At 32.6% G+C, this 12003-nt stretch overlaps 2 protein-coding genes across 3 annotated transcripts; both read right to left on the bottom strand.

The window, feature by feature from the left end:
• Positions 1-1047: 1047 nt before the first annotated feature.
• Positions 1048-1728, bottom strand: LOC109170761 (21 kDa seed protein-like). Its single transcript, XM_019319916.1, has one exon. It carries the CDS (start codon positions 1726-1728, stop codon positions 1048-1050), a length of 681 nt encoding a protein of 226 aa, XP_019175461.1.
• A 5487-nt stretch (positions 1729-7215) lies between these two features.
• LOC109170772 (wound-responsive protein GWIN3-like) lies at positions 7216-11124 on the bottom strand. 2 transcript variants are annotated; one of them, XM_019319928.1, is made up of 2 exons: positions 10723-11124; positions 7216-7790 (listed from the first exon to the last, which is right to left on the bottom strand). In XM_019319928.1, exons 1-2 carry the CDS (start codon positions 11053-11055, stop codon positions 7389-7391), a joined length of 735 nt encoding a protein of 244 aa, XP_019175473.1. In that variant the 5' UTR covers positions 11056-11124; the 3' UTR covers positions 7216-7388. The 2 variants fall into 2 exon arrangements, with proteins under 2 accessions (XP_019175473.1, XP_019175472.1); XM_019319927.1 differs by having other exon boundaries at positions 7216-7803; positions 10736-11124.
• Positions 11125-12003: the final 879 nt, after the last annotated feature.

The raw sequence follows: 12003 nt of genomic DNA, 5'->3' as shown, positions 1-12003 counted from the left end.
AACAGTCAAGCACTCATATACGTACGGAATTGATTAATTTGTAAAAATTAAAGATGAATGATCAATTAATGGGTGGCCAATTAATCAATAAATATAAAATCATCTTTTTTTTTTTTTTTAGTTAAAGATGTTAATTACTATTGAGCATATAACTAGCAATCCAACTATTAGTTTAGACTTTTAATTGAGATTGAGCACCTGCTTCAATTATTAGAATACAATTAAATATCCGTATGAAAGACACAATTATATAATCAGATTATTAATATTCTTAACTGTACTGTAACCCATAATTACAATAAATCATTAAACAATACCACCAAGTCACCAACAACCTATAATATATATAGTACGAATAGGAGCAAAGGACCTTCACATGGAATTGCTCATTGTTCGTAGTACGAATTTAACTTATTATAATATAATTATATATATAGTTCAAATAATGGAGTTAATCAATATATAGGTTAGACGAATTCATTTACAGAATGAACAAGTAAAAAGAAAAAAAGTTGAATAATTTACTTGGCTCGCGATACGTATACAACGGGAAGGACGAGTCCGGCCGGGGACCTCAATTAGCCTAAAAAATGGATAACAATATTTTATATTAGGATCACAAATTGCCCTCACCCATAAATTTAAGGTAGCTTAGCTGCATTATATTCTTAATTAGAAGAGAATCTTAAACCTCTGATTCTATGCATCATCATCTCATAGAGGCCTTAAATTTGTAAGTCATTTTATGTTACATTTTATTTCTTGATTCTCTGATTAAACACATCAAATCACCGGCACCTTCATGAGTCTTCTTTTTTTTTTTTTGGTATTTGTATTGAGCTTGTTAAGTTAAGATAGTAAGATTTGAGAGAACTAAGAATATGTATTAAAAAGATGGAATACAAAGTTACAAGCTAGAGAGGTGCAGTGTTGACTGCTGTGATAAACAGCAGATCAGACAGATTATTATATTGCAAGTCCAATATATATAATAATAATAACAACAATTGAACCAAACTTCAACACATATATATTGTAGTAGTCAGTCTAGAACATGGGGATGGCTAGGTTGAGGAAGGAGGCGGTGGAGATGGAAGAGAGATTACCGGCGAAGAAAAATTGGACGGCATCTATACCCACCCCGAAACCCAAACGATTAAATCCGTTTTCCTTATAGAACCCAACGTCGTAGCAAATGGGAGTAGGCGGGATTGGAAGTAGTATGCAGTACATAATCTTGTAGCCCAGGTTCACTTTCTTGATTTGGAACTCGACGGCGGCAGTTTTGGGACCTATTGCGACGAACTCCCTGAGCGAGTCTCCGACATCCTTTATGTACCAGTATTTTGCGGTGGCGCAGGTGGTGGCGCCGGGGATGGTGAACTCAATGCGGTACGGAGTGTCTTCTCGAACCACGGTGTCCTCCGTCGTCACGTTGGCGGCGGAGAAGGTGACGGGAAAATAGCTAGAGGTGTCGTAGAAGTATGGGCATTCGATGATGTCCTCGGGGCATTTGACGTTGTCCACAAGACACAGCCCATCTCGTTTCGGGAAAATCGTGGAGAATATGTAGTAGGGCTTGCCAAGCTTGAGCTCCTTCCCGTCCAGGCTGATTACCGGCGGCAAAGGAAAAGTGTCCGACGACGACGAAGAATAGGCTATGAAGGGGAGGGACGATAATATTAAGGAAAGGAAAAAACAAAGATGCAGTAGTTGAGAAGTCTGCATTTTATTGCGATAGGTAGTTTTAGTTTAATTAGTAATTTTTGTGTTGGTGAGTGAGGGATATGAGAAATGGGGACCTGAGAAGTCCCAATTTAAAGAGCGACGTAAATAATAAACATATTTCATGTGGTTGTGGTACCATTTTTCATGTGCATGCAGTACGTATAGTAGCGGTTGGTGAAATGACATCAAACTTGCTACTTATTTTATATGTGTGCGTCATACCACCACTAAATATAATGTGACTGTTTGGTAAATAGTTGTTAATTAGTTGATTCAGTTAGTAGGTTTGACTAGCTAGTTGATAATTGTAAAAAGATGTTTGGTAAATTAGTTATTAACTGAGTTGATTACATACAAAATGACTTTATCAAAAAATTGTTTTGAGCAGCTTTTTTAATTTTAGTTTTTTTTTTTTTTTATTCTTTTGAAGCAATAAGCTATTACAAAAAACTAATTAATCAAACATTCATATTAATTGTTTAACAAAGTCAAACAACTAATTAATAGTGGTCAAACAAGTCAAAATTGGTTAATAGGCTAACTATTTTATTTAACCGGACGTATATTTAATTTTCATAGGTAATGCCGCAGTTATTTCTCTAAGTCTTGAAATAATTAATTTTCATAGGTAATGCCGCGGTTATTTCTCTAAGTCTTGAAATAATACTACTAGAAAAAGTGATGGATTATATTGCCTTGTTACCCACTTACCCTATACTAGTAATTGGCAAATTAAAGAACCACAAATTTATGTTTCCTATAAAATGTTACTTTGGCCAAGGATTTTGTGGTCTAGTGGCTGCATTGTAACATAATTAATAGTACTTAAAAAAAATGTTACTCTGAATTTGATTAATTAATTGTAATGAATGGTATGTATTAATTTACATTTTCTTACAAATTTAATATATGTATAGCATTCAGTAACATGTTAACACAATGTAATTTTTTGGTGAAAAATCGAAGACTTGTCGATCATATCACCTCAAAAACAAGATTAAACCAAGCAAAAGCTTTGCACCAACACATAACGCCTATAAACTCCTCCCAAAGAATCTGCTGGGGAAGAAAGGGGATTGTCGTCAACAACCCGTAGTTTATGATAATCATGATAAAGAGAGTAGTCAGCTAAATTATCAACTGCTTTATTTTGCTCTTAATACACATATATATTACAATTACAACTTCTTAAACACAACTCATCTCTCGTACTGCTGAGTTATTTACTTTAATAATATATTATCTTTCTTGTAATTTTTATTTCATTTCTGCGCAGTTTAGTTGAATTTCAATAAATACATGAAACCGTACTCACTATTATATGAATTGTTGATGCGATATGATGGATGATGCACGTATATTTGCGTGTAAGAATAGTACCGGTCCTTCAACACTTTTCAAGGGACGACAAATTCTTTTGTAAAAGGCAGATGGAGATTTAATTTGTTAATTTACATACTTTTAGTTCCCAAAATTTTGCTACATATATTTGTACTTTTCCTTTCTATATATATGTGTGTGTGGTGTGTTTTTTTTTTTTTCTTCTCATTCAAACCTTTCTATTAAATTTAATTTAAAATATTTTTTTTCTTTTGATTGTTGAGTTTTGAAGCTAAGGCACATTGCATGCATATAAACGGTGAAGTTTACCGTTTCAAAAAAAAAATGTCAATACACATGAGGAGTCAAATTTAAAATATTATGATTATTAATCTAATTGTTTGACCAATTTGACTAGGGATGTCGACTTGTCGTTCAATACCACCAAATCTAATTAAGTTTTATAGTGCATTTAAAAAAAAAAAAAAAGAAGGTGTTATATATATTACATGGATATTGGCAAATTACACCAGGAACGATAATCTACCTTGCATTATGGACGCTGATCTAAAATAACTTTTAGATTATGTGTTTGCAGTTAATATATATTGTACCTACAATTAACCGTTTGTGTCAATAAACTACAACATATTATGTGTATGCAGTTAATTATCTCGTCCGCACACACTCGGCATAACCCTAGTGTTCTAATTAAACTATAGGAGAAATTTTCATACTTGGAATAATCACATTGGGTTGATAGAACTAGCGGACTCGGTACTAATGGAACTGCAGAAGAAGCAACCAAAGTATAGTAGGACGACAGGAGGAAAACTAATTCGTCAGACCATATATAGTGATTTGCGGTAAAATAATTTCAACTAATAATTTGATTAATTCGTTCCTAATTTGATAATTTTTTAATTATTTATTCAGCAACAGCAATAGAATTATTATTTTCTTTTAAACACATCAATAGAATTTTTATATCTACTATACACTTCTAAATAAATGCTTAAAAAGAAAAAAAAATTAAACAACTAACTCAATCTAAAAAAGAGCTTCGGACAAAAAATAAAACTCAAGTAGATGAACAAAAAGATGATGCCAAGAAAAAATACCTAAATGCTAATGTTCATATGATAGATCAAGATGATACTATGATAGTGAGAATGAAGAAAAATTAAATAATATTTTTTAGATTGAAATTATTTGTAAGAGGGTCAAAATAAAGATATCACATATGACCCATATTTTGATTGGAACGGCTTTGTTTATACGTATGTAGTAAAATAGTCAATTTTACATTTCAATAATAAGATATTGAACTTGATCTTTCAAGTTTTTGCCTATTAAAATGTTATAATATTCATGTACGTACTATAGAATATATAATATGCAATATATAATATATAATTAATATGACACTGTTACTAAGTTGAGTATATTGTGATTGTAATGTCGTGTTATCATGGGGTTGGGTAATGGGTCTACTCCGTACGAACTAATAAATGTGTGACGGCACGCTAAATATAATTAATGTCAACGGAAGATTAATATTCTATTATTTCCAAAAGGTTGAACCCCAACCCTAAGAGCCTCTCACACCTCGGCCTGATAGAGCATCACATTTGCTTATTGGGCACCGTACAAGGAGTCCTAAGAGGTTGCTCCTACACTGCTGCTGGTAAAACTTGATCCTGGTTATTCTTTTTAACTTTAACCTCTATGACCAGTTGAACTGCCCATGCTGACGAAAAATTAATATTCTATTACTAATACGGACAGAGTCGTAACTATGTATCATCGATCATATCCATACGAGATAATAATGATTAGTGTGATTATTAATTGATAATCAATCTTTTTTTGAGTCATTCTTTATAACTTTAACCTCTATGACCAATTGAGTTGCCCATGCCGGCGAAAAATTAATATTCTATTACTAATACGGACGGAGTCGTAACTATGTATCATCGATCATATCCATACGAGATAATAATGATTAGTGTGATTATTAATTGATAATCAATCTTTTTTTGAATGCTACTAGCTCTATTACAATGTAGTATCTGTTCATATACTTTCTCAACCTACTAAAACACAAAGAGTTAATGAACTAACAATCTTCCAAATGGAAGTCCAACCCGGGTATCATTAGACCACATAGTCCTAGAGAAGTTGAGATTTGCAAATTTTCAAATTGAAAGAATTGTAATTCCTTCTAATCAAACTCTAGAATTTCTCATTTCTTAAAATTAAATGAGAAAAGATTTACAAATCCTTTCTATCAAATACACAATTAGGGGAGAAAAGGTCCCCTACCTTTTGTCCACTTACTTAACACTTTGGTGAAGATGCGATTTTAATCAATGGCGGGTTGGTTACTCGTCAGCTCAACATTTTGGTTGGTTGGTTGGTTGGTTGTTTTTTTTTTTTTTTTTTTCATGGGTTTAGCCGTTTAGGTATACATGCATGTTTACATAACATATATATTACAGTTACAACATATATACATATACCTTATTCTCTATGATTTACAAGAAAAAAATAAAAATAAAACCCAATATATACATGCAAGTTGTGTTTAGTGGCGATGGAATGAAGTGTGTGTGAGAGGGTATTCTCACACCGAAAATCGCTTTAAGGAGTATACAATGAACCGAAAGGGGGTTGAATAATATGTGGTTAAGCACAAGAGCGTTGAGTGTTTTTAAACGGACCCTAAATAAAGTGCACAAATTAACCAAATTATGGCTTATCGATAAGTTATTCTCTGAAACCATATATGAAGGTTTAAAAGTTTAGAGTCATTAACCATGAATTGTAACTTGTCAGAATGTGGTGTCCAAATATATAATTTACTAGTTTGGGAAAGAGGTTTTTGGTGTACTTATAAAAGTATTCTAGAAAAATGAAATAACTGAGATGATTGTTAAATAGAACAAAAAATACACCAATATATAATTTATACATTTTTATCAAAATACATCTTTGTTCCTCTTTGTTGTGCTTAATTATTTGAAGGTGGAAAAGCTTGCAGAGGAAGACAGATCTGTGGACGAATGAAGATGGTGTCTTCTTCGTCCTAATCTTTAATTTGCCGCAATGGCAATTGGCAACCCACCGATGACGATTGCGCCATGCGCAGTGGAGGGGAGTAACGTTAGTTTGACGACTGAGAAATTAAAAATACTTAATATTTGTAAAAATACAAAAGGAAATACATTGAGAAAACATATGAAAGCCGCACTTCTCAGCTCATTAGAATTTTTCCTTAATTAGTTTATCCTTTCTGCAAAAACATTCCTATAAAAGTCAAAGGTTTAAAAGCTAGGAGTGGGTACGGTGCTTCATTTGGTGAGACTACGTCCACATGGACACTTGTATTGGTTTGATTAATTACTTTTCAATGGGACTAAATCTATCTAGTCTTATGTACACCTACTTTTGCGCACAAATTAGAAAACTCAACACCCAACATCGCTAATAACAACATTCAAGAATCTAAGATTGAATTTATCCCTGCAAAACTACATCTTTTAAAGATTTTTTTTTTTTTTTTTTTTTTTTTTTTTTTTTGTTTACACGTGTATTGCAAACTTGCATTTCTAGCAAGTTTGCAATATGTACAGTTATTTTATATATAATTATAAATATGAAAAATATATTAATTTATTATTGTGATATAAAAGTAGGTTCACCTTTGAAAGCAAAAGAGTATTGTAAAGATGTAGAAAATATAGTAAAAGAATTACAAATTTAGTGATGTGAAAGTATGATACAGTTTTATGAGAGTGTATTGTATGATAAATTCAGCCTAATAGACATTATATTATGGATCAACACAGACGTACTCCAAAGAAACCGCAGTCAAACAGCAAGCATGCATGGGGAATGCAGCGCAACCACAAACAAATGTTCGTACTGTTACTTTTAGTTTTTATTTATTTTCTTTAGTCCCTCAAATAAAATTGGCACATGTTACAATAATTTATTCCTTATTTATCATCTTCTCTATATATATATATATATATATATATAGATCAGATAAATATGTCATGACCATTTTAAAGTCCAAATTAAACATAAAATAATACTCCGTAATTTTTTTTACTACAATTTACAATGATATTATATGTGCCATCATACTACATACATAGTAATTGTCATAATAAATTTTATTTATTATTAAAGAACTCAATTATTTCATTCACCCATACTAAGAAATTAAGGATACATGCATAACACCTGAGAGTACGTACTGAGCTGCTGTCCTATGCAACAGATAAGACAAATTATTACATGTCCCCAACAAATTAAAACACTCCACAAATTGATCACTGTGGTAGGTACAGTGAATTATTATCTATACTAGCTGTGGGCGGGCTTGTGGATGGCGACGGTGGAGGTGTGGATGGCGACGCTGGAGGCGTGGATGGCGATGGCGACGGTGGAAATGTAGCAATGGCGAAGAAAAACTGGGCAGGCTGGACGCCCAACCCTATACCCAGACGATTATATCCATACGTGGATAAGAAGCCAACGTCGTAGCAAATGGGAGTTGGTGGAATTGGAATTAGTACGCACTGGATGATCTTGTACCCCGACTCCACTTTTTGGACTATAAATTCGTTAGCGAGTTTCTTGGGACCTATGGCGACGAAATCATTGTCGGCGTATCCTTCGTCATCCTTTAAGTACCAGAAGTTTTCGTCGCTACAGTTTCCAGGGGCGGACAACTCAATACGGTAGGGAGTGCCCTCTCGAACCACGGAGTCCTCCGTGGAGTTGACGACGGCGGAGAAGGTGACAGGCAGGCCGCGAGGGTCGTCGTAGTAGGAGGGGCATTGGATGATGTCTTTGGGACACTTAACGTTGTCCACCAGGCACACCCCAAGTGGTGGGAACAGAGTGGAGGAAATATAGTACGACTCGCCCAGCTTCACCTCCTTTCCGTCCACGCTGATTACCGGCGGTAAAGGAAACTGCCTTAGTGAAAAGGCTATGAAGGGGAGGAACGATAAGGAAAACAAAACATATGGCAAGAGCTGATAATGAAGAGTCTTCATTTAATTTAATTTTGATATGATATATTGAAATTGGTTTTGGTATTTGACATGAGAATGAAGGAGAGGAGCTATGCTTCCAATTTAATTTATAGAGCTAGCTAGTGATCATGCATATACCAGCTGTACGTACTGTTACATAAATTAAGAATAAATTATTAATTATGTGATATGAAATTGGACCACTTATGAAAATTGGTTGAAATTGCATTGATAGGATGAAAAGTAAATAGTGATGAATTCATTGGTCGAATTGTACTGTATTGCAAATTTAATTTTATGATAAATAAAGTTATACATATAAATTGTTTAATCAAAATCCTTCACCATCTACTCATCTAGCATGGTCATAAAATTATTATTTTATTCATTAATATTATCAACTATCCCACACCACTTTACCTTACCACACATTAAAAAATACATCTACTTATTAATATTATATCAAAAAGAAACTTAAGAGACACATAACCAAATTTAAGGGGCAAAAGACTATAGAATATTACAAATTTAATTTGGGGAAAAACTTGCAAGTATTAAATAACTTGGCTATTAAAATATGAAGTGGTACTGTGGTAGCAATGCAATCAAAATCAGTTGTAACCTAACAAAATCTTGGCTATTAAAAATAGGCAAAATCTTCTCTATTTAATCATTTCACAAATTCTCATCCTGAGAATGTTAGATTTTTTATAAGTATTACACTTTCCCTCATAAGTATTACCTTTTCTTCCTAAGTAACTCTTCAACTCATCATATATTACATTTTGATTTAAAAGTATTACATTTTTCATCAAAAGTATCACATTTTACTCATAAGTATTATATACTTTCTTTCATAATATAAGTAACAATCAATTAATTTATCATTGGTTAGTATATATTACATTTTTTTTCTCATAAGTAACTATTTACCCTTAAATGATACATTTTAATTAATTTAAAAATATTACACTTTCCTTTATATATATATATATATATATATATATATATATATATATATATATATAACAAATAATTTATTACTGATTAATATTGCGTTTTCAAGTATAAATATTATTTTTTATCTTGACTCAACTCATCTTACAAATAAGGATATGTTACACGGTGTAATAGCTTTGTATCCCTAGGGGAAATGTATTACAAAGAACACAACTGCAAATATAAAAAACAATTAGCACCCGACCTGAACCTAAAAGTCACGTCAATACTATCTAATTAATCATGATCTGTCTTATAAGATGGTCTATTAAAATAAGATTTATTTTTATATATTGAATGTTATTCTTTAGGTATAACCAGCCATTCCCAGACTTATTCTAGCCAAATCATTGAAAACAATAGGTTCCAAGGATCATATTGAACTATAAGTACAAAATGAACATTGTGTATAAGGCTTGAGAATACATAGAAAAAGGGAATTGAAGATGGTTCACACAAACTATTACTTGTACAATGCAAAAAGAAAAATAAGCATAAGGAAATAAACTAGTTGTTAATTACTCACCGGTTCAAACTAATAAGACTTGATCTCATGAGGAGTTGAATTTGAAATCCTATAGTTAACAAGTCAAATGTTTGAACTATCACATACGATAATCTATTTTTAAACATATTGACAATAATAATTTTTTTTTTTTAATTTTATTTTCTACAAATGCGACATTGATTTAAAAAGAAATGAATTATAGTCTTTATTTATTTATTTTTTCATCCTCTAAATAAAACCAATTCAACACATGTTACAATAATTTAATCAGTCCTTCAAAATACATTTATCTTCTTCGTTCTATATATTAAAAAAATATTTTTTGATAGATAAATGTGTCACCACTACTGGAAAGTATGGAATTTCCGACCACCTGAAAGTGATCTTAAATCAAGTTGATACCAAAAAGTGGTCGGAAATAGCAACAAATATTTTTTCGGATACCAAAAGTGATCGAAATAAGACTTTCGCCTTGATTTAAGATTATTTTTAGGTGGTCGAAAATTCCATAATTTCCAGTAGTGCACGCCCCTTTTAAAAGTCTAAAAATAATATAAATCATAATACTCTGTAATTAATTAATTATTTATTTATTGTAATACATTATACATACATTCATCTTATAGAAAAACATAATTCCATAAATACGAAGAAATTAAGGATACAGAACCCTTATTGAGAGTACAGAGCTGCTGTCCTATGCATGGCATGCAGCAGACAAATTATTACACACATGGATACATGTCCCCGACAAAACGTAACCAGAATATACTACATTATATTCTTCACTGTTGCATGTAGCTACAGTGAATCGATGGCGACGGTGGAATTAGTTGTAGCCTTGCCGAAGAAAAACTCGACGGCCTGGACGTCCGACCCGATACCTAGCCGATTAAATCCAAATGTCGATACGAACCCAACGTCGTAGCAAATGCGCAAAGGTGGTAGTATGCATCCGGTGATCTTGTACCCCACCACCACTTTCTGGATCGTAAATTCGACAGCGAGAGTCTTGGGACCTATAGCGACGAAACCCTTGCCGGCGATTCCGTCTTCCTTTAGGTACCAGAAGCTAGTTTCGTTGCTACAGTTTCCAGAGCCAACGGCGCCGGAAAACTGAATACGGTAGGGAGTGTTCTCTCGAACCACGGTGTCCTCCGTGGAGTTGACGACGGAGGAGAAGGTGACAGGCAGGCCGCGAAGGTCGTCGTAGTAGGAGGGACACTGGATGATGTCTTTGGGACACTTAACGTTGTCCACCAGGCAAACCCCAAGTGGTGGGAACAGAGTGGAGGAAACATAGTACGACTCGCCCAGCTTCACCTCCTTTCCATCCACGCCGACTACCGGCGGTAAAGGAAACTGCCTTATTGAAAAGGCTATGAAGGGGAGGAACGATAAAGAAAAGAAAAGAGATAATGCAGGCAACAGCTGATGAAGAGTCTTCATTATATTTTGTTATATATGATTTTATACAAATTGCTTTTAATTATATTTGATGCAGTACGTAGAGTTTGACATGAGAAGGAGAGGATTGAGGTTCCAATTTATAGAGCTTTTAGTGATCATATACCAGCTATTATCTAATATAATATTAATTAATTGTTATATAAATTAACAATAAATTATTATGTGATAGGACCACTAATGAAGTAAATACTAAATAGGGATGAATTACTTTGCAAGTTTGGTGATAAATAGAGTAATAAGTATAAAAATTTCATCAAAATCCTTCACTACAATTCACAATCTAGCATGGCAATAAAGTTATTTTTATTTATTAAGTATTTTAAAATGATTCAACGTAACCCACCTCACATTAAAAAATCATCTACTTAATAATATTATATCATAATGAAACTTAATAGGAGAGGCCACAACAGAATTTAAGGAAGAAAAGCATCATGATAGAGTTAAGTATGTGTCACTCCGTGTTTAGCATAGAAGTAGAATATTACAAATATGGGCAGAAACTTGCAAGAGTTAAATAACTTAGCTATTAAATATGAAGTGGTACGGTAGCAATACAATAATCAAAATTAGTTGTAACCCAATAAAATATTGGCTATTAAAAATAGGCAAAATCTTATATGCAACGTCTCACGGATTCTCATCGTGAGAAGGGTTGAATTTTTCATAAGTATTATATTTTTTTCTCATATGTATAATAATTTTTCTCATAAGTAACTCTTCAACAGATAATATTACATTTTAATTTAAAAGTATTACATTTTCATCAAGAGTATTGAATTTTATTTTTTTCCCTATATGTATTATATTTTCTTTCTTAGGTACCAATCAATTAATATATCATTTATTAGTATTACATTTTTTCTCATAAGTAATTGTTTACCCTCTCAATATTTGATAAGTACTTATTTATCTATATTTTCCCCT

This window comes from Ipomoea nil, unplaced genomic scaffold, assembly GCF_001879475.1.
Source record: "Ipomoea nil cultivar Tokyo-kokei standard unplaced genomic scaffold, Asagao_1.1 scaffold3340, whole genome shotgun sequence".
Classification (NCBI taxonomy): Eukaryota; Viridiplantae; Streptophyta; class Magnoliopsida; order Solanales; family Convolvulaceae; genus Ipomoea; species Ipomoea nil.
The sequence above is the reverse complement of the archived record's forward strand: the minus strand, read 5'-3'. Positions and strand labels throughout refer to the sequence as shown.

Excerpts from the sequence above, each read along its gene's own strand:
- LOC109170761 (XM_019319916.1), bottom strand. The coding sequence starts at position 1,728 with ATGCAGACTTCTCAACTACTGCATCTTTGTTTTTTCCTTTCCTTAATA.
- LOC109170772 (XM_019319928.1), bottom strand. The coding sequence starts at position 11,055 with ATGAAGACTCTTCATCAGCTGTTGCCTGCATTATCTCTTTTCTTTTCT. Across the intron at positions 7,791-10,722 it reads ACACTCCCTACCGTATTCAG|TTGTCCGCCCCTGGAAACTG; the intron begins TTTTCCGGCGCC and ends TACCGTATTGAG.